The 20,655-nt window shown below is 41.0% G+C and overlaps 2 protein-coding genes across 3 annotated transcripts; one reads left to right on the forward strand and one right to left on the reverse strand.

Annotated features, from left to right (window-relative positions):
* The first annotated feature begins 12,293 nt into the window (after positions 1–12,293).
* Positions 12,294–17,682, forward strand: LOC110878617. Of its 2 annotated transcripts, none has more exons than XM_022126954.2 (7): positions 12,294–12,445; positions 13,495–13,580; positions 13,764–14,630; positions 15,132–15,353; positions 15,432–15,556; positions 15,718–15,907; positions 17,409–17,682. In XM_022126954.2, exons 1-7 carry the CDS (start codon positions 12,428–12,430, stop codon positions 17,410–17,412), a joined length of 1,512 nt encoding a protein of 503 aa, XP_021982646.1. In that variant the 5' UTR covers positions 12,294–12,427; the 3' UTR covers positions 17,413–17,682. The 2 variants fall into 2 exon arrangements, with proteins under 2 accessions (XP_021982646.1, XP_021982647.1); XM_022126955.2 differs by having other exon boundaries at positions 15,441–15,556.
* Positions 17,683–18,588: 906 nt separating this feature from the next.
* On the reverse strand, positions 18,589–20,208 carry LOC118482094 (probable arabinosyltransferase ARAD1). Its single transcript, XM_035977577.1, has 2 exons — positions 19,911–20,208; positions 18,589–19,268 (listed from the first exon to the last, which is right to left on the reverse strand). The coding sequence occupies exons 1-2, from the start codon at positions 20,157–20,159 to the stop codon at positions 18,717–18,719; spliced, it is 801 nt and encodes a 266-aa protein (XP_035833470.1). The 5' UTR covers positions 20,160–20,208; the 3' UTR covers positions 18,589–18,716.
* Between the last annotated feature and the right edge of the window lie 447 nt (positions 20,209–20,655).

Raw genomic sequence — 20,655 nt, forward strand, 5'->3', positions numbered from 1 at the left:
AAGGTGTTCATTAACTCCTTGGACTTCTCTTTGTATCTTCTCATGTTGGGTTCTTTAGCGATATAGCTGTCGTTAACTTGGCTTGAGACTAGTAATGAATCTGTGAACACTTCAAGCTTCTGGACTTTCATTTCTTTGGCCAGTCTTAAACCAGCGATCAATGCCTCGTATTCAGCCTCGTTATTGGTGGTCTGAAAATTAAAACGGAGAGCATATGTGAATTCTAGCCCTTCAGGGTTGATTAGAACTAAACCAGCTCCTGACCCTTCAACGCTTGAAGCCCCATCAGTGAATAATTTCCAGGCTTCAGGGTTGGAGGGTTCAGCGGTTGTGGTGTTTACTTCGTCAATTGTTTGGCTTGGGACTTCAACCAGGAAGTCAGCCAGAACCTGAGCTTTAATGGCTTTTCGTGGGACATAGGTGATGTTATGTTCACCTAGTTCCACTGCCCATTTTGCTAGCCTTCCCGAATTCTCAGTTTTTTCAAGCACATTCTAGACAGGTTGATCAGTGACCAATTGTATAGGATGTGCTTGGAAGTATCTCCTAAGCCTTCTAGCTATTTGAACCAGAGCTAGGGCAAGTTTTTCGAGGGGAGGGTATTTGGTTTCAGCTAATTTTAGAGTTTTGCTGAAAAAATAAACGGGTACCTGAGCCTTGTCTCTTTCAATGGTGAGAACTGCACTGATGGCTTCATCGGCAATTGAAAGGTACACAGATATTACCTCCCCAGTTTCTGGTGCTGCAATATCTGGTAGGGAAGCTAAGTGCTGCTTCATTTGATTGAAAGCTTCTTCAGCTTCATCGGTCCATTTGAAATCCTTCTTGTCTGAGCAGTTCTTGAGCGTTTTGTAGAAGGGTAGAGATCTTTCGGCCAATTTTGAGGTAAAACGCTTCAAGGCTGCAAGCTTCCCATTTAAGCTTTCAACCTCCTTCTTGGTTCTTGGTGGTTTAGCTTCGAGGACGGCTTTTACTTTGTTAGGGTTGGCCTTGATGCTTTGCTTTCCGACGATGTGACCCAAGAATTTTCCTTCCTCGAATCCGAACGAGCATTTCTCCGGATTGAGCTTCATGTTGACCTTTCTGAGGTTCTTGAAAGTTTCTTGAATATCGTCAAGCATTTGGTGTTCCGTTTTGCTTTTAATCACCAAGTCATCAACGTACGCCTCCATGTTTTTGCCAATTTGGTTTTCGAAGGCCTTGTCAACGAGTCGCTGATAGGTGGCACCTGCATTTTTGAGGCCAAAAGGCATCTTTTGATAACAAAAGATACCTTTGTCCGTGTGAAAAGCTGTCTTTTCTTCATCCTCCTTCTTCATGAGGATTTGGTGATAACCTTTGTATGCATCAAGAAAGCATTTAAACGAATATCCTGTGAGGGAATCGACTTTGAGATCGATTTCCGGCAGTGGGTAACAATCTTTGGGACAAGCTTTGTTAAGATCTTTAAAATCTATGCACATTCTCCAAGAGTTGTCGGGTTTCTTGACCATGACCGGGTTTGCAACCCACGATTGGTACTTGACTTCTCGGAGAATGCCGGCCGACACAAGTTTTTCAACCTCTTGGCAAGCTGCCAGGCTTCTTTCGGGTGCCAGGCTTCTTTTCTTTTGGACCACCGGTTTGACATCCGGTGGTATTCTTAACTCGTGTTCGGCAAAGTTCCGGGGGATCCCAGTCATGTCTTTAGGACACCAAGCGAATACATCACTATGATGTTTTAGCAGCTTTTCAAGGTATGAAAGGATCTCCTGGGAAAGGTTTGGGTTGACCCTTATTCGTTGCTCAAGGTATTTAGGGTTTATGACCAACCCTTGCCTGTCTTCTTCACTGTTTGAGCTTTCACCCTCAATCATGTAAGCTTCCTGCGAGGGTTGAAGGGTTGCTATCCCTCTTTCAGTAGGGAATTTGACTGTGCCATGGCCAACAGACACTGCCATGTAAAATGCACATTGTCCGGGCCTCCCTATGATTACGTCATAACTTGAGGGGATGTTGATAACCACAAAGGTTAATGATCGGGTTCTCTCTTTCGATCCTTCGCTGAAACGAACATCAAGGGTTAGCTGCCCCAGAGGCTTGAGGGTTATATCGGCGATACCTTTTATGGAGGTTCCGGAAGGTTGAAGCCTTGAACGTTCTTCATTGCTTAAACGGTTGAAGAACTTTTCGAACATGATTTCAGTGGCTGCCCCAGTATCTATGTATGCTTTACATGTTTGTAGTGTTCCCACGGTGGCTTCTACCACAAGGGGACTGGGAAGTGGATCCTTCCTCGTTGGGGGGAAGCAGACACACTGAAGCTCCCAGGCTTCCAACCGCTGCTTCTTGTGAGGAACCTTTTCATCAGAGTATACCATATTGACTTCCTTTCCCTTGCCTTCAGCCATCTTGTCTCGAACTCCTTTTACCAAATGGGCGAGTTCTCCTGACTTAACAGCCTCTTCAATTCTCTTTTTTAGTTGGAAGCAATCGTTGGTGTGATGTCCCTTTTCTTCATGAAACTCACAGAATTGCGTGGAGTTCTCATTTTTTCTGCTTTTGGGGAGAGGCCTGGGAGGTCTAAAGTTTTGTTTGACTTCTTCTATTGCCAGGATTTCTTGAGGGGTTTTGGTGAGGGGAGTGAAACTCATGCCTTTGTCTCTGCTTGAAGGGTTCCGACCTTCAGCCCTTCGAGAGTCTGAACCCTTTGGGCGCCTGTCATAGGAGTTGAAGTTTCCCCTCTTTCTGGCTGGACTATTGCTTCGCCAGCCAGACCCTCTTTTCCTTTGTTCCTTGATGTCTACAGCTTCCTCTCCCCGAATGTGGGCTTCGGCCCTTTCGAGGGCTTCTTCCAAGGTTTTGGGCAGAGATTTGTTGAAATCTCGTGTGAGGTATTTAGAGGTTATGGCATTCATAAAGCCAACCACTCTCATTTTCTCGTCAGCCCCTACATAGGTCAGACCTTCCTTCTTGTATCGTTCAATGAATGCTCAAAGACTTTCATCATCACGTTGTTTTATCTGGAAGATTACTGTTGCGTCCTTGACATATCGCCTTTGTTGGGAGAAATTTGCCAGAAAACCCCTGCTGAGATCGTCAAAGCTTCGAATGCTTTGAGCAGGTAGGTCGTTGAACCAGATTCTGGCGGATCCAACAAGAGTCTGCATGAACATTAGGCAACATTCAGCATTTGACCATTTTTCTATTCGAGCAGCACCAGTGAAGATCTGGAGGTGGTCCTCGGGATCTTCAGTCCCATCATACGTTCTGATGTGGGTTGGCATCTTGATTTTTGATTGAAAATCATAATCGGCTATCTGCCTTGAGAAGCATGAAAGGTTGCTTGGCTTATAGGGTTTAGCCAAGTCCTCTTCAGGCCTTGTATCCACATTGTTACTATTGCCATGATTCCCCTGAGTGGCTAGCACTTGATTAATGAAGTGTTGCCACGGGAAGTTGGCCATCATCTGGGTCATCATATTGGGCATGAGGTGGAAGCCTTGAAGGCTTCCTGGACCAACTGAGCAATTTATTGCAAGAGGGGTGCTAGTAACAGCACTTCGTGCTAAAGGGAGCACGGACAGAGCCTGCTCCCATGTGGTTGTTACAGAAGCAGGATAGCTTATCACTGGGGACTGTAGGAGCTGGTCAAGTGTTAGCTCATGTCCCAGAGGAGCACCACTAGTAATTGGTTGGGAAGAGAGGATAGGATGTAACGTAGGATTTGTCATAGTGGATAGATAAGGGTGAGGGTTTGAAGGGTTGCTGGGACCAGCCTCACTTCTTGTGGTAAAAGGTGGTAGGGGTGGTCCGGGAGACAGCGTTGGCTCAGGTTCGTCATAATCTAAACGAATCCTTATGCCCTTTTCCCTTTCTTTACTCACATGTTGGTTAAGAAGTGACCTTAACTCGAGGAAATTATTAGCGACCCCCTCGGGGGTAAGTTCAACACGCGCCGGGGTGTCAGATACACCGACATTGGGGGATGGAGCCCCGGATCTGGATGGGGTTGGTGTGTTGAAGGTAAGGAACTCGGGTGTGCTCCCCGGAGTCGAGAAAGGTGTTGTTATAGTCGTATGAGCTTGGCCACCACCCGGGGTGGAAGTGTTAGGGATCTGGTTCACTTCTCCCGGAGATCCACTTTCTGACATGGTGACTTTGAGTGAAGAGAGCTACACTACTAGGTCTTTTTTGAGAAGAAATAACGGCGTAGCCCCACGGTGGGCGCCAACTTGTTGATGCAACAAACACGAGACCAAAGATGGTAGCTGAGTCGGTTAGGCAAAAAGGTTGAAGGGTTCAACCTTGCCTAACGCAGGTCGCGGGGTCCCCCCACGTTTGCAAAACGTGGAAGGAGGTTCACTAGTATGTAATTGTTGTTTGCTGAGAGTTCTTTCCCCGAGACGTGCTCGAATCCAGAAGTGAAAGCAAACAGAATGTGTGTGGTGGATGTGATAAGAAGTAACTTGAGAGTGAGCAAGTACTCCACGAATGACCAGAAATGAGGGAATCTCAACTGATCGAAGAATGTCTTTTAGGGTGAATGAGCTGTCTTCTTATAGGGGAAGACATCTCCTCAAATGGTATGTACAAGACTAGTAGAACCTGTTTGCAGTGGAGGGTTTCCCCTTTTGGGGTTGGAGGCTTTTGTCCCCTGGATAATAGCATGTATTGTTCAGACCTGCTTTGCTTTTGCGAGCGTGGGTTGGTGAAGTGAGCTTGGATGTGATTGATTACTGTTCCCTCCTCGCTTTTCCCATTTCACAGCTTTTCAACCATTGAACCGTTTAACCCTTTAAGCACTTGCATGTTTAGTCACTTTATTTAGTCTTGGGCTACCCCCGTCATCATGCAAGTTACTAGGACTTGCCTTAACTTATGTTTGGAAGTCTTTTAGGGCTTTCTTTGACATGGTATGATGTCTTAACTTTCTTATTTATGTTATGTTTTTAGACTTGTGTATGTTTTTGTTAAGGCAGTCTGTTCGTAGGTTGAAACCTTTAGGGTTTCGAGTTGTTACTCGGGTGGCTTGAAGCCTTGAAGGCTTCTTAGACTTGTGGCCTGACTTGGTTTGTATCTTTGTGATTTTTGTCCAAGTGATTTTGTTCTTTTAGATTCTCTTTGTCCTTTTGTAACTTTGTCTTTGTCCAGTTTGTGCTGCCCTTATGTTTGTCATACCTAAAAGGGTTCAGTGCTGCAGACACTTAACAAGAAGATCTAGCACCTATCCTTTTTATTATTTCTTTGGTTTTCACTTGAATTTTTCAAGCCTTTTTGTTGATTATATTTTTAAGGCTTAGAAAACATTTGGTGTAGGCTGTTCACACCCGTCTATGAGACAATTTTAGGTTTTCTTAACAAGTCTCATGGAGTTGTATTGATTTAGGAACTCACCCCTTATATAGGTTCATTCAACCCTTGAACCTATTGAGCGATGTGGCCTGGGAGCTCATCCCCTTACATGGCCCTTGCCATGGAGTTTTTTGCTAGGTTCTCAACCTGATCTTAGGATAGAAAGATAAGTTTGATAAAGCAACTTCATTCATTTCAGCAATACTTGCTTTTTACAAAAGACATTCATAATTCTGCTTGAAATACATTTTGATACAAACCAAACTTTCCTGTTTAAACATGGAACCTTTTCAGGGTTTTGCCGTTCCAATTCCTTGGAAGCCTTTTGCCTTCTGAGTCAGCCAGCTTTTAGGATCCACCTTTGTGTGCTTCAAGGATGGTGTATGGGCCTTCCCATTTTGGGCCAAGCCTTCCTTGATTTTCTTTCTTGCTGGCTTCGTTGTTTCTGAGGACCAGGTCCCCTGGCTTGAAACGTTCGTTCTTGACTTTTTTGTTGTAGTAAGCTTCCATCTGTTGCTTGTATTTGGCCTCTTGAATTGCGGCTTGATCTCTTGCTTCCTCTAGAAGTTGTAAATTCAACATGATCTCTTTTTGGTTTGTTTCGGGATTCATGTTGACAATTCTTTGGGTTACAACTCCTATCTCAGCGGGGATCACAGCTTCGGATCCGAATACCAAGCTATAAGGTGTTTTCTTATGGCTTGTTTTTTCGGTTGTTCTAATTGCCCATAGGACACTAGGCAATTCTTCAAGCCAGTTGTTTTCGTATCTTCCGAATCTTGTCTTGATGCCTTCTACTATGCTTCTATTTGTTCTTTCCACCTGACCGTTTGATTGCGGATAAGCCACTGAGCTAAAAACCTGATCGATTTTGTATTCCTTGCACCAAGTGCTGAAAGGCTTCTCAGCAAATTGTCTTCCGTTGTCAGTGACAAGTACTCCCGGCAATCCATAACGGCAAATGATGTTTTCCCAAACAAAGTCAATGACCTGTTTTCCCGTGATTTTGGCAAGTGGTTTGACTTCGGGCCATTTGGTGAAATAATCTACTGCCACCAGTAAGAATTTTACTCCCCCTTTGCTTGGGGGAAATGGACCAACAATGTCCATCCCCCATTTGTGGAATGGCCATGCCGAGGTTATTGGGACTAAGTCATGCTTGGGACTTCTTGGAATTGGTGCATGAATTTGACAAGCATCACATTTCTTCAATTCTTCGGTTGTATCGCGGTGCATTGATGGCCAGAAATATCCAAGGTTCATGAGCTTTGCAACCACCGACCTAGCTCCAAAGTGAGCTCCGCACACACCTTCATGAATTTCTTTGATCAAGTACTTGCTTTGCTCCGGACCGACACATCTTAACAAGGGAGCAAGGTAACTCTTTTTGTAAAGGGTTTCTCCTTGTAGTACGTATTGCCTTGCCTTGATCTCAACCCTTTTTGCTTCTACTTGATCATTTGGCAATTCACCATTTTTAAGGAACTTTTTGATGGGAGTCATCCAGTTTGGATCTTCTTCGGTAACTACATCTTGAATTTCCAATTCATCGATTGATGGGGCCTTCAACACTTCTACCAGCACCTTCTTGGTAAGGTGGGCGAAAGTGAGAGATGCAAGCTTACTTAGGGCATCAGCCTTTTTGTTTTGAGATCTGGGGATCTGTTTGATGTTGCATGCCTGGAAGGTACTCATCAGTTCCTTGGATTTTTCTCTGTATTTTTTCATGTTGGGTTCCTTAGCTATGTAGCTATCATTCACTTGGCTTGAGACCAGCAACGAATCTGTGAACACTTCAAGCTTTTCGATCTTCATCTCTTTAGCTAGCCTTAGGCCAGCTATTAGTGCCTCGTATTCAGCTTCGTTATTGGTGGTCTGAAAATTAAAACGGAGAGCATATGTGAATTCCAGCCCTTCTGGGTTGATCAAAATTAGCCCAGGCCCTGACCCTTCAACGCTTGAAGCCCCGTCGGTAAAAAGCTTCCAGGCTTCAGGGTTGGAGGGTTCAGTAGTGGTAGTGTTTACTTCAGTGATTGCCTGGTTTGGGACTTCCACAATGAAATCGGCCAAGACTTGTTCCTTGATAGCTTTTCTTGGGACATAGGTGATGTTATGCTCACCCAGTTCTATGGCCCATTTGGCTAATTGCCCCGAGTTTTCAGGTTTTTCAAGCACACTCTTAATAGGTTGGTCGGTGACCACTTGTATGGGGTGTGCTTGGAAATACCTTCGAAGCCTTCTAGCTGTTTGAACTAGGGCTAGGGCAAGTTTTTCAAGGGGAGGGTATTTTATTTCAGCTAATTTTAAAGTTTTGCTGAAAAAATAAACGGGTACCTGGGCCTTGTATCGCTCATTGGTGAGGACTGCACTGATGGCCTCGTCAGCAATTGAGAGGTACACCGATATTAACTCCCTGGTTTTTGGTGCCGCGATATCTGGTAGGGAAGCTAAATGTTGCTTCATCTGGTTGAAAGCTTCTTCAGCTTCTTCAGTCCATTTGAAATCCTTCTTATCTGAGCAGTTCTTGAGCGTTTTGTAGAAGGGCAGAGATCTTTCGGCCAACTTTGAGGTAAAACGCTTCAAGGCTGCAAGCTTCCCGTTTAAGCTTTCAACCTCCTTCTTGGTTTTTGGTGGTTTGGCTTCGAGGACGGCTTTCACTTTGTTAGGGTTGGCTTTGATGCTTTGCTTTCCAACAATGTGACCCAAGAATTTTCCCTCCTCGAATCCAAATGAGCATTTTTCCGGATTAAGCTTCATGTTAACCTTTCTGAGGTTCTTGAAAGTCTCTTGAATATCGTCAAGCATTTGATATTCCGTCTTGCTTTTAATCACCAAGTCGTCAACATATGCCTCCATGTTTTTGCCAATTTGGCTTTCGAAGGCTTTGTCAACGAGTCGTTGATAGGTAGCTCCTGCATTTTTGAGGCCGAAAGGCATCTTTTGATAACAAAAGATCCCTTTGTCCGTGTGAAAGGCTGTTTTTTCCTCATCCTCTTTCTTCATGAGGATTTGGTGATAACCTTTGTATGCATCAAGAAAGCATTTGAACGAGTAACCTGTGAGGGAGTCAACCTTGAGATCAATTTCCGGTAGTGGGTAGCAATCTTTAAGACAAACCTTGTTAAGATCCTTGAAATCTATGCACATCCTCCAAGAGTTGTCAGGTTTCTTGACCATAACCGGGTTTGCAACCCATGATTGGTACTTGACTTCTCGGAGAATACCGGCCGACACAAGCTTTTCAACCTGTTGGCAGGCTGCCAGACTTCTCTCGGGTGCCAGGCTTCTTTTCTTTTGGACCACCGACTTGACATCCGGTGGTATTCTTAATTCATGCTCGGCAATGTTCCGAGGGATCCCGGTCATATCTTCTGAGCACCAAGCGAATACATCGCTGTAATGCGTTAGCAATTTTTCAAGGTACGAAAGGGTCTCTTGAGAAAGGTTTGGATTGACCCTTATTCGTTGTTCAGGGTACCTAGGGTTTATGACCAACCTTTGCCTGTCTTCTTCGCTATTTGAGTTTTCACCTTCAATCATGTAAGCTTCCTGAGAGGGTTGAAGGGTTGCTATGCCCCTCTCGGTAGGAAATTTAACCGTGCCATGGCCAACAGACACTGCCATGTAAAATGCACACTGTCCTGGTCTTCCGATGATCACGTCATAGCTTGAGGGGATGTTGATAACCACAAAGGTTAATGGTTGGGTTCTTTCTTTTAAACCTTCGCTGAAACGAACATTAAGGGTCAGCTGCCCTAAGGGCTTGAGGGGTATGTCAGCGATACCTTTTATAGAGGTTCCAGAAGGTTGAAGCCTTGAACGTTCTTCATTACTCAAACGGTTGAAGAATTTTTCGAACATGATCTCAGTGGCTGCCCCAGTATCTATGTATGCCTTACATGTTTGCAGCGCTCCCACGGTAGCTTCTACCACAAGAGGGCTAGAAAGAGGGTCTTTCTCCGTAGGGGGGAAGCAGACACATTGAAGCTCCCAAGCTTCGAACCGCTGTCTTTTATGAGGAACCCTTCCATCGAAATTTACCATATTGACTTCCTTACCCTTTCCTTCAGCTATTTTGTCCCGGACTCCCTTTACTAAATGAGCGAGTTCTCCGGACTTAACAGCCTCTTCTATTCTTTTCTTGAGTTGGAAGCAATCATTGGTGTGGTGACCTTTTTCTTCGTGGAACTCACAGTATTGGGTGGAGTTCTTGTTTTTCCTGCTTTTGGGGAGAGGCCTAGGAGGCCGAAAGTTTTGTTTAACTTCTTCAATTGCAAGGATTTCTTGAGGGGTCTTTGTGAGGGGTGTGAAACTTATGCCTTTTTCCCTGCTTGAAGGGTTCCGGCCTTCAGACCTTCGAGGGTCTGAACCCTTTGGTCGCCTGTCATAGGAGTTGAAGTTCCCCCTTTTTCTAGTTGGGCTATTGCTTCGCCAGCCGGATCCTCTTTTCCTTTGTTCTTTAATGTCTACAGCCTCCTCTCCCCGGATGTGAGCTTCGGCCCTTTCAAGAGCCTCTTCCAGGGTCTTGGGCAGGGATTTGTTGAAATCTCTTGTGAGATATTTAGAGGTGATGGCATTCATGAAACCAACCACTCTCATTTTCTCGTCCGCCCCTACATAAGTCAGACCTTCCTTTTTGTATCGTTCAATGAACGCACGAAGACTTTCATCATCACGTTGTTTTATCTGGAAGATCACTGTTGCGTCTTTGACATATCGCCTTTGTTGGGAGAAATTGGCCAGAAAACCCTTTCTTAGGTCGTCAAAGCTTCGAATGCTTTGAGCAGGTAGGTCGTTGAACCAGATTCTGGCGGATCCAACAAGAGTTTGCATGAACATCAGGCAACATTCAACGTTTGACCATTTCTCTATCCGGGCCGCACCAGTGAAGATCTGAAGATGGTCCTCAGGATCTTCAGTCCCATCGTACGTTCTGATGTGGGACGGTATCTTAATCTTTGATTGGAAATCATAATCGGCTATCTGCCTTGAAAAGCATGAAAGGTTACTTGGCTTGTAAGGTTTAGCCAAGTCTTCTTCAGCCCTTGCATCCACATTATTGCCATTGCCGTAATTCCCCTGAGTGGCTAGCACCTGATTAATGAAGTGTTGCCACGGGAAGTTGGCCATCATCTGGGTCATCATATTGGGCATGAGGTTGAAGCCTTGAAGGCTTCCTGGACCAACCGAGCAGTTTGTTCCGAGAGGGGTGTTCATAACAGCGCTTCGTGCTAAAGGGAGCACGGACAGAGTTTGCTCCCACGTGGTTGTTACAGATGCTGGATAGCTTGTTACTGGGGACTGTAGGAGCTGGTCAAGTGTTAGCTCATGTCCCAAAGGAGCACCACTAGTAATCGGTTGGGAAGAGAAGATAGGATGCACCGTAGGATTTGTCATAGTGGACAGATAAGGGTGAGGGTTTGAAGGATTACTGGGACCAGCCTCACTTCTTATAGTAAAAGGAGGTAGAGGTGGTCCGGGAGACAGTGTTGGTTCAGGTTCATCATAGTCTAAACGAATCCTCACTCCTTTTTCTCTTTCTTTACTCACATGCTGGTTGAGAAGTGACCATAATTCAAGGAAATTGTTTGCAACCCCCTCGGGGGTAAGCTCAACACGTGCTGGGGTGTCAGAGACACCGATATTGGGAGATGGGACCCCGGATCTGGACGGAGTTGGTGTGTTGAAGGTGAGGAACTCGGGTGTGCTCCCCGGAGTTGAGAAAGATGTTGGTATAGCCACGTGAGCTTGGCTACTACCCGGAGTAGAAGTGTTTGGAATCTGATTCACTTCTCCCGGAGATCCACTTTCAGACATGGTGATTTTAAGTGAAGAGAGCTACACTACTAGGTCTTTTTTGAGAAGAAATAGCGGCGTAGCCCCACGGTGGGCGCCAACTTGTTGATGCAACAAATACAAGACCAACGGTAGTAGCTGGGTTGGTTAGGCAAAAGGGTTGAAGGGTTCAACTTTGCCTAACGCAGGTCGTGGGGTCCCCCCACGTTTGCAAGACGTGGAATGAGGTTTACTAGTTTATTGTTGTTATTTGCTGAAGATCCTTCTCTGAAATGTACTCGGATTCGGAAGTGGTAGCAAATGGAATGTGTGTGGTGGATGTGAAAAGGAGTGACTTGTATGTAAGCAAGTACTCCACATGAATGACCAGAGATTAGAGAATCAGAGCTGGCCAGGAGATGTTTTCTGAAGTAAATGAAGTGTCAATTTATAAGAGAAGACATCTCCCGAAGTAGAATGTATTAGACTAGTAACCTTGCTTGCAGTGGAGGGTTTCCCCTTTCGGGGGTTAAAGGCTTTTGACCCCTGGATAATAGCGTGCATTGTGCAGACCTGCTTTGCTTTTGCGGCTATGGGTTGGTGAAGCGATCTCCGGATGTGACTGGCCACTGTTTCCGCCTCGCTTTTCCCATCTCACAGCTTTTCAACCATTGAACCGTTTAACCATTTGAGCATTTACATATTTAGTCATTTTATTTAGTCTTGGGCTACCCCCGTCATCACTCTCCTTTGTTGCCGGAAACTCTCTCTACCGCTGCAAGGTAACGCCGACGTTGCTGGAGGTCGTATGTATAGAACCCAACGGCGGGTGTTTTTTAGAGAGAGAAAGAAAAAGACGGTGGCCATATATATTGTTTTGAAGAATTGTTGTACAACCACACGAAGCACATACAACCCATTAAGCATAAGTTACAACCTGCTATTGCTTATTTATGTTACAAATTAGAGTGTTATATAATATTATTACGAAATGCCAAGAATACCCCTGATTAAAACTGGGGTTTTTAATGGAGTTAGGCAATGTGATCAAAATGACAAGAATATGGAAAACTCGGAAACCCAGAGAAGAAAATTTTTTTTTAAGTAAAATGACAATTTAGAACAAAACTCAGGGACTAAAATGATAATTTAGTCACGCAATAGTAATAATAACCCTGGTTGTCAAAAAGTACATTCTAAAGTTGGATCAACAAGTACAACCCATCAAAACCTCGTGAGTTAGCTCCATAAACTCGAAACGCTCAACTTTTCATGTCTGACTCCCATACTCTAGGGTTACCCTGTTCAAGCAATTATCATGGAAACACCAGATGAGGTTTGTGCTCTTTGTTTTCTACCAATCCCATCAATATTTATCATTAATCCTTGTTCCGATCGCTTAATTTGCTCCTTAATTTCTCTAAAAATCGTTTATTTATTTATTTATTATTGTAATTTTAGATATTGATGTTTTGCCCTAAACCCTCTTTCCACCGCCGCCCCCAATTTTATTCAATTTGTTGATTTTCATGTTATTTTTGTGAAATTATTGTGGGTATATAGATGTTGGAATGGGGTAGTGGAGATATGAGAATCTTTTTTTTTTTTTTTTTAATGAGCCTTTTGTTTTATACTTGCAAACAGATTGTGTTCAGTTGATGAATCTTTTTGATCAAAGAAGTAGGTTATTTTTTTTATTGGCAAAGAAGAATCATTTATTGTTGTGTTATAGATAATGTGGCTGAAGGGTCTGGTTTTGTTGTTAATCTTTTATAGCTTATTATTGTTTTGAAGATGATTTTTGTAAAGAAATAGATGAGTTGTTTCATGTTCTTGCATATTATAATGTTATAAGAGCTTGTTTTGGAGGAAAAAGAGAGGTGTGGGTGGTTTTTTTTTTTGTGGGGGAGGGGGTCGGTTTTTGACATGACTGGAAATTATCAGGTTTTGGGTTGTCGTATCTGAGTCGTTTGATAAGCGTGTTGTGTTTGGGTTAAGCGGTTTTAACTCATTTAGTTAGACAAGTCAACCCGATTCATTACAGCCTACCAACCCGTTTAACAAGTTTACAACTTGACTACAACCCTTCTGACCCGTTTGACTGGTTTAGATATGTCAGTTAAATGGGTCGTGTATGGGTTAGGGTAGATATCTTTGACACAGATAAATATATAGGTCGATTTTGGGGTATGACGATTTAACTCGTGAAACTCACTAACTTGACAATATTAAGTCATTAACACCTCTTTACCTTTGTTTTCTATCCTAAGCGTCTATTTATAATATGCACGTATCACCTTGCACTTGTGTTTAGATCCCTGCAATAGCTATGGTATGTTCATAATTGAATTATGGTACAGTGACTATATTTTTCTATCTCTATAGGTTTTGGTATGTCAGACTTGTGGTGCTGAAGGTCTCACCAATGCTTTCATTTATTGTGTTAAGTGTCTGAAATATGTGATTCACAGGTACACGCCATTCTTTCCGTTTTGCCTATATGTGATTCTCTCTATTTTTTTTTCTCAGTAACCGAGTATTATAATATCGTAGTATTTTGAGTTTCTCCACCCCAAAAATTTATAAACACCCAAGTTTTCCGATGATTACAAATACGAAACGTCATAACCACATTTCCGCCTTTTGTGATTCAGGTACTGCTTAGCTGTAATGCCAGAGACATTTGACGAGTTTGTGACGTGGTATTGTGAAGATTGCGAACAACCGGTACCATATCACTTTACGCCTCCGCCAGAACACGACCCTTCACCGTCCCACAACGACGACCCCCCAAATTCCGCACTTGTAAAGAAGACAACTCCTCTGAAGAAGAAGAAACAGATAAAGAAGAAATCATTGAAGAAAAGGAAACTTGCTTCTTTGGTAGTAAAGGAAGACGATAAGTGCGTTCCTCGACGAAATAAATTCACTCAGGATGTGGTTTTGGGGTTGGTAAAACGGGATCATAAATCTTTACCGGTCCAGAAAACGGTTGCCGCAAGTTTACCGGATATACAAACAAAAGACGAGGATCCTTTGCTAGCGAAAAACGAGGCCAGTTGCCCACCGGAGACCGCAAAATCCAACGCTCAAAAGTGTGCTGAAACGTTATCAAATTCTCTACTAAAAGAAGCATCGGCAAATTCAGATCAAAAGTATGCTGAGTTGGACAACGGTTTCTCAACGAAAGGAATTGTAAAAAGGAAAAGAGACACAACTCGTGTAGCTGCAAAAACAAAGAAGCAGAAAACCGAAAAGTCAAGCGAGCATTCGTCATGCGAGTCTAGTTGTACGGATGCAACTTTAAAGAATGAAAAGGATGTTACTCACACTGAAGAGGGGCTGAAATGCGGGCCCGATAATGACAAGATGGTTTCCAACTCTTCATCCATTGAAAACCAGTTAAACAAGAGTAATGAGTTTATTGGTAGCGCTTATGCTTCTCAATCAGATTATATGCAGAACGATATGCAGTGCATCAAGAATCAACCTGCAAGACCTTGGCAGGATCCAATATGGAGGTAATGCGTTTTTTTTTATTTAACTTATTGCACTGTGTCGTGTTTTGATTAATTCACATTGTTGTTAAATATTCGACATGAAAAGTTAAAAAAATATTTATACAAAGTATATCATTATTATTATGATTATTAATATTGAGTCTTTTAAAACCAGTTAAATATTGCATATGAATATATGATATTAAGTATTTAATTTAGTTTAATTGTTTATTTATAATTGTTATTATAACCTTTTGTTTTTAGATAAAGTTTAAAATAATCAAGTCAATATATAAGTACATACATGTAAAAAAGTAAGATAAACTACAACATTGTTTTGTTTAGCATCAAAATATATTACATACCTAAAATAACAACAAAATAAAAAATAAAAAAATTACATCAAAACGGGAATTTTAATTATGTTAAATATTAATTATAACTTTATAAAATTATATTAAAAGCATTACGTAATATAGATTTTCAATACCTTATGCAATGTGGATTCTCTTAAACTTGCAGGGGAAGTTTCAATATTACTCAAACAGATTACGATTTGTTTGAAGGGCTTGTCGGTCATTTATCAACTAGAGCTTGTGAGAAGGTGATTGACGAAGCAACTACACTTTCGTCAATGCTTTCTTTGGAAATGCATCCAAAGGCCGATCTGTGGCCCAAGAGCTTCTTGAATTCTCCGCCGTCAGATGGAAGTATTGCTCTCTACTTTTTTCCAAACGACAGAAAGTAAATATTCCTCTCCCCTCATTTATTATTTTTTTTTTCATTTTTTTGTTTATTCTAACTTTTTAAATTTGACCCGAGAAACGAAAGGGATTTCGAGCAGTTGGTCGATGATATGATAGATAAAGATCTTGCAATGAAAGCCAGTACAAAAAATGCGGAAATGTTGATATTCACTTCTAAAGTTTTGCCTCAGCCATTCTGGAGTGAGTCCCTATAGCCCATCGAAATCCTTAAGAACCGTACTTTAATTGGTTCCCTTATCCCTTGAGCTTCCGGTAACGGGTTCTCACGGTTACCAAAAAAAGAAAAAGAATTACCAACATGGTTTGTAACGAAACGTGTGATGGTTTGATTATGTTTTCAGGGTTCCAAGGAAACTACTATCTGTGGGGAGTTTTTAGAGGCAAAAAGAACGATGTTCCGGTCGCAAACCACAGTGATAACCGTGTTTTGTCTGCAAATTCTGGGAATGAAGTAACAAGTGAAAAGGAAGATTGCAAAAGGGTGAAAACTATTGAATCTCGTAGTCCTCAAAGTCCTTTGTGCAATTACAGGTATTTTTATTGCCTTTAGACTAAAAAACTTATTAAACATCTTTTACACTGAAATTTGAAAACTGCTTGCAGGATTATTCAATATGATAAATAAGCAATAACTGAGTTATAATACCACTACCCCAAAATGAACCAATACAATATTTTTTAGGGAAAATGTCACGGAATAGTAATCAAGTGTTAAAAGTGTTCTAATTAGGTCATTCGTATCGTTTTTGTCCCAATTAGATAACTTAATATTCAAATCGAGCCATGTCCTTTTTTCCATGTGTCAAGAAAAAAATGGAGCATAAGATGTTGGGCACGGATTACTTTAATATATGAAATTATATTTATTAAAAATAAAAACACTTTAATTACATTAAAAATTAAAAAAAAAAAAACTAGTTACAATCCACGTCACTCGAGTTAGCATCAAATAAAAGGGAAAAAAGAAATAAAAATCCACATCACCACGGTTACCTATGAAATAGATGAAAAAACCCTTAATTTTAATGAAAAATGAATGTTGAGTGATCTGATTGGAACACTTTTGAAACTTGAGTTACCTAACCGGAACACTCTTAAAACTTGGTTACTATTCTACAAAGTTACCCCTATTTTTTATTAGATGTTTGCTAAGGATATACGATGTATGCAACATGCACCCTATATTCAAACACACATACATATATGTATACATATATATTAAAAAAATATATTCATTCAAAATACTCAAAATTTAATATTTTTTTTTCCTTTTCCTTCGCTTCAAATTCGCATTATCCTAATGCAAGTTTTTTAAGAGAAGGGTATAAATGTCAGTATGTCCGTAAATTTGAAAATGGGTAAATATGATATTACACTAAATTTTGAGGATACATAATAATTACCCTTGTATATTATATCTGTACTAGAATAGTGTCATTTCTATTCGAGAAAAAATTATAGTGCCCGGCCCCCCGAACTTTTTGCTCAGTAGTGCCCGGTATGTAGTTTTCGTATAGAATTTTTTAGGTATATACGTTTTCGACCCCCCGGTTTTATAATTTTTTTAGGTATATAAGTTTTCGACCCTCCGGTCGGAAATCTCAAGCTTCGCCATTGCATGCAGTGTATATGCATTTAGACCAAATGCTATATATATAGCCATATGGTATGGAATTATGTGTACTATTCGTTTGACCAGTGAGTCTTACTTTCTGATCGTTAACCAAGAGTTCTTGATATGTCTCCAATGGGGAAAAAATTAAGCCACTTTAAATATGAAAACTAGTATGGCCACACTCTCTTTCGCTCGGGAAATGCAAAAAGCAGCCATGAAATAGTATAGATTTGCCAAATTTTAATTCAAACGTATCTTACATTCTTACCTGATAGAATATGGACTAAACATATATGAGGCGTTCATTTATAACCAATACTATGTTAAGTTGACTAGAATGCAAGTGGATTTCAATATGTTTTTGAGATATATTTTCTTGTGTTAACTTGGAACTGAGAATCGCAAGATGTGTCTCAGGTAACTGTGGCATGTACGTGGACCGAGAAACCGAGGATTCACTAGCATGATGTAACGGCATCAGTTTTTTGGATGGGGACAACCCCGATCACAACTTAATTTATTATCATCAAGAACGCGAATGTTGAGTTGAATGATGGTGAATTAACAGTAAGTTGGTTTAAATCTAAATTGGTTTAGCTTTAAGCTTTAATCTTGGTGTCTCCTAAATTTGCAAAACATCTATTTTTATCTGATTGTGAATATTCCTTTTCTCATGAAGTGTTGTTATTTATTGGTTTGGGCATATACTTACTAAGTTACTATTAGGACTTCAAATTCACGAACCAAATACGGTCAGGAAGTTTCGGGGTGAAAGTTAGAACCCAAACGTGTTTCAAAACATCGCTCGTAGGCAGGCATAAACATTAAGATGGTCAAGCTATATTATCCCGCTCGGTCTCTTTACTCCTTTTTATAGATGTTTATGTTTTATGTGAAACTATACACCACAAAAATATTAGTAAAGCTAAATAAATACAAAGGGTTGGGCTAAAAAATCATCTTAAAAACATATAGAAAAAAAAAAAACATCTGCGAACTAAACATGGATAGGCACGACTATGTGAGCTTGGCTCACATAGTCGTGTTGTCCCTTTCCTGCAACTCACTCTAAAAGAGGATAGATGACCATGTCATTCCCCCTACACCAAGCATTCTAGCAGTGATATACGTCGACATAGTTAGGTTGGAAAATTCGCTAACCTGAAGAGGCCAGAGGGACACAGACTATGTGACTCTAATCCACATATTCATATGACTTTCCTATGAAAATCTCATATTGTTCCATATAAGGAGGCCATGACTATGTGAAGCATCGTCACATGAGCGTGCAACATACCGAGAAAGATGGGCACCAAGGTCACGACTTTGTTCGCGAGATTCTGCATTGATGGCGTTCCAAAACCATACCCTTTAATGAAGAACTCATTCAACTGCCTCTCACGACATTCTGCATTGATGGCGTCATTCCAGTTCCCGTCTTCTCCAGTCTAGTTTTTCTTTTCAAGATATAACAACAGATTAACTTGGTTACATTCTACTATTAACAAGTCATATAAGAAGTTGAATACATTATTATAATCATTAAACATATATTTAAATAACCACAAACTCACTAATGTATGTTTAAGCATGTATATCATGGGTCCTTTTAATCTATTTCATATAATTTAAAAGGTTCCATGATACAATAACAAACTATATATATTTTTTTTTAAACCATAATACACGACTCACAACAGCTATATTTCTTATGAACTTCAAAATTTAAGTACAATGACATCGACGTGGGACAGATACATTGGGTGGTTTTCTCTTCTCTCGAACTATAGCCTCCTTAATCACGGGCAACTTTTGATGAACCTTTCGCCATATATGGTTCACCGCACCATCAACCGGGACCGGCCCGATACCACCAGGGTAGCCGTTATCGTATTCAAAAAACGATTGAACCCGAGCCATGTTTTGTCTAAACTTGCTTTTCTGCACATCGGTATAGCTTCTCAGATGGTTCACGAGCCAGTTTGGTTGTAGTGCTTCATTCACGGCTACGAAGACTGAGAAGTCGGTGTAGTCGATGGTCCCTTCAAATGGCAGCTCGATGTTGTCGCTGACGATGACGGGTATGCACAAACTTTGGATAGCGTCAAAGAGTCGACATGAAGTTGGGGTATCGCCAGCTGGATGCAAACAGAATTCGGAATTTCGCATTCCTTTTATTGATTGTTCTTTTCCGGTTGCATTTGGGAAGCCTTCTTCCATTATTACTCCTGGTTCGTTCACCAACAAATCCCATAATTTTTCCCGCACCAAACCGCCCTGAAAATGTTCATAACGGTCATATGAGTGTAACGTGTTTTCCGCAGGTTAAGGAGAATGAGTGTTTATAAACCATTGAAACTGACCAAATTGCCCAAACGAAACAAGTCGATTGGTTCGGCCAGTTTAAGATTTACACAGTTAGGTTCAAGGTTCGGTTTTGGCGGTTCAACACTTCATGAATCATCTTTTTAACCTTTATATTCAGTTATACTTTTAGACTATGCAGTTATGTATATGCAATATATTAATGAAACCCTCATCATTTTAAGAATTTTACTACAAACTAATGGTTTTTTAAAATAAACCGACTTAAACCACCATAACCGAACCGTCAAACCGCTAAAACCAGACGATTCAACTATCACCTAACCCGTCCGGTTTGATTTGTTATTTCCCAAAACTTAGGGGATGTTTCGATTTGCATTTTGAAAGTAGTCAACGATGATCCAACGCTTGAGCTGTTAACAAATTCCGACTATTTAACGAGGTAATACAAAAAACGACCAAACAAGACATTTTTGTGGAAAAACTAGACCGTTCTTAAAATAAATATCAGGTTAAACGAAAGGGTATATAAGTAATTTTGATTTATACACTAGCCAAACTGATTTTCTATGAAAACGAGAATTTTTAACTAACCCGATGACGATGCTTGGCTCCTTTGAAATAGAGAAGAGTTTGGCGTTTCTGGTTTTCCGATAGGAGCAATTTGGGTAGCAAATGAGTATAGGGCACTATGACATCTTTCAGCAGTGACACCTGCGTATGTTGTATCATGTCAGACATGTTGTTTCCATTAGAAGAAGCTTTTGAGTCCGCCTTGTACCAACCACCAAAGTCAACAACCAGCAGAACTGCGGGAGATATCTCCTCTCTAACATGAAACATTGCAACAGGGTCTGCCAAACAAAGCTTCAAGTTTTAAAATAACCTGAGAATCCAGACATAATTATGGTTTCGTAAATTTAAACACAGATGGTGAGCTTAAAGTTTTATAGCTTTCATGTCTAGACTTTAATCTTAATTCTTAGCATCATAGCATGACTGAATTGCATCTCAACAGTATGAAGTGGAGCTGGCAAGATGGGCGAGTCAGATAACGAGTCAAAATGTGTTCGGGTTGTAATAAGTCACATTTTGGTATGGGTCAAACGGGTCGAATAATGTAGTGTCAACAGAGTATAACCTTTTTGTACATCTTTTAAATCTTCTTATGGATAATTAATGTGTTCAATTTTTGTCACTAAACAATGTTCTTATAATAATAATAATCTAAATCTTCAAAAAAACAATTTAGGAGGTTGTATGAATCATATAAAACTTGGTAAACATTCAGCCCGTTTGACACGTGCCTTAAGAATACAAGTTCATATCTTTTCAGAGA

Source organism: Helianthus annuus, chromosome 9, assembly GCF_002127325.2.
Source record: "Helianthus annuus cultivar XRQ/B chromosome 9, HanXRQr2.0-SUNRISE, whole genome shotgun sequence".
NCBI classification, from domain to species: Eukaryota; Viridiplantae; Streptophyta; class Magnoliopsida; order Asterales; family Asteraceae; genus Helianthus; species Helianthus annuus.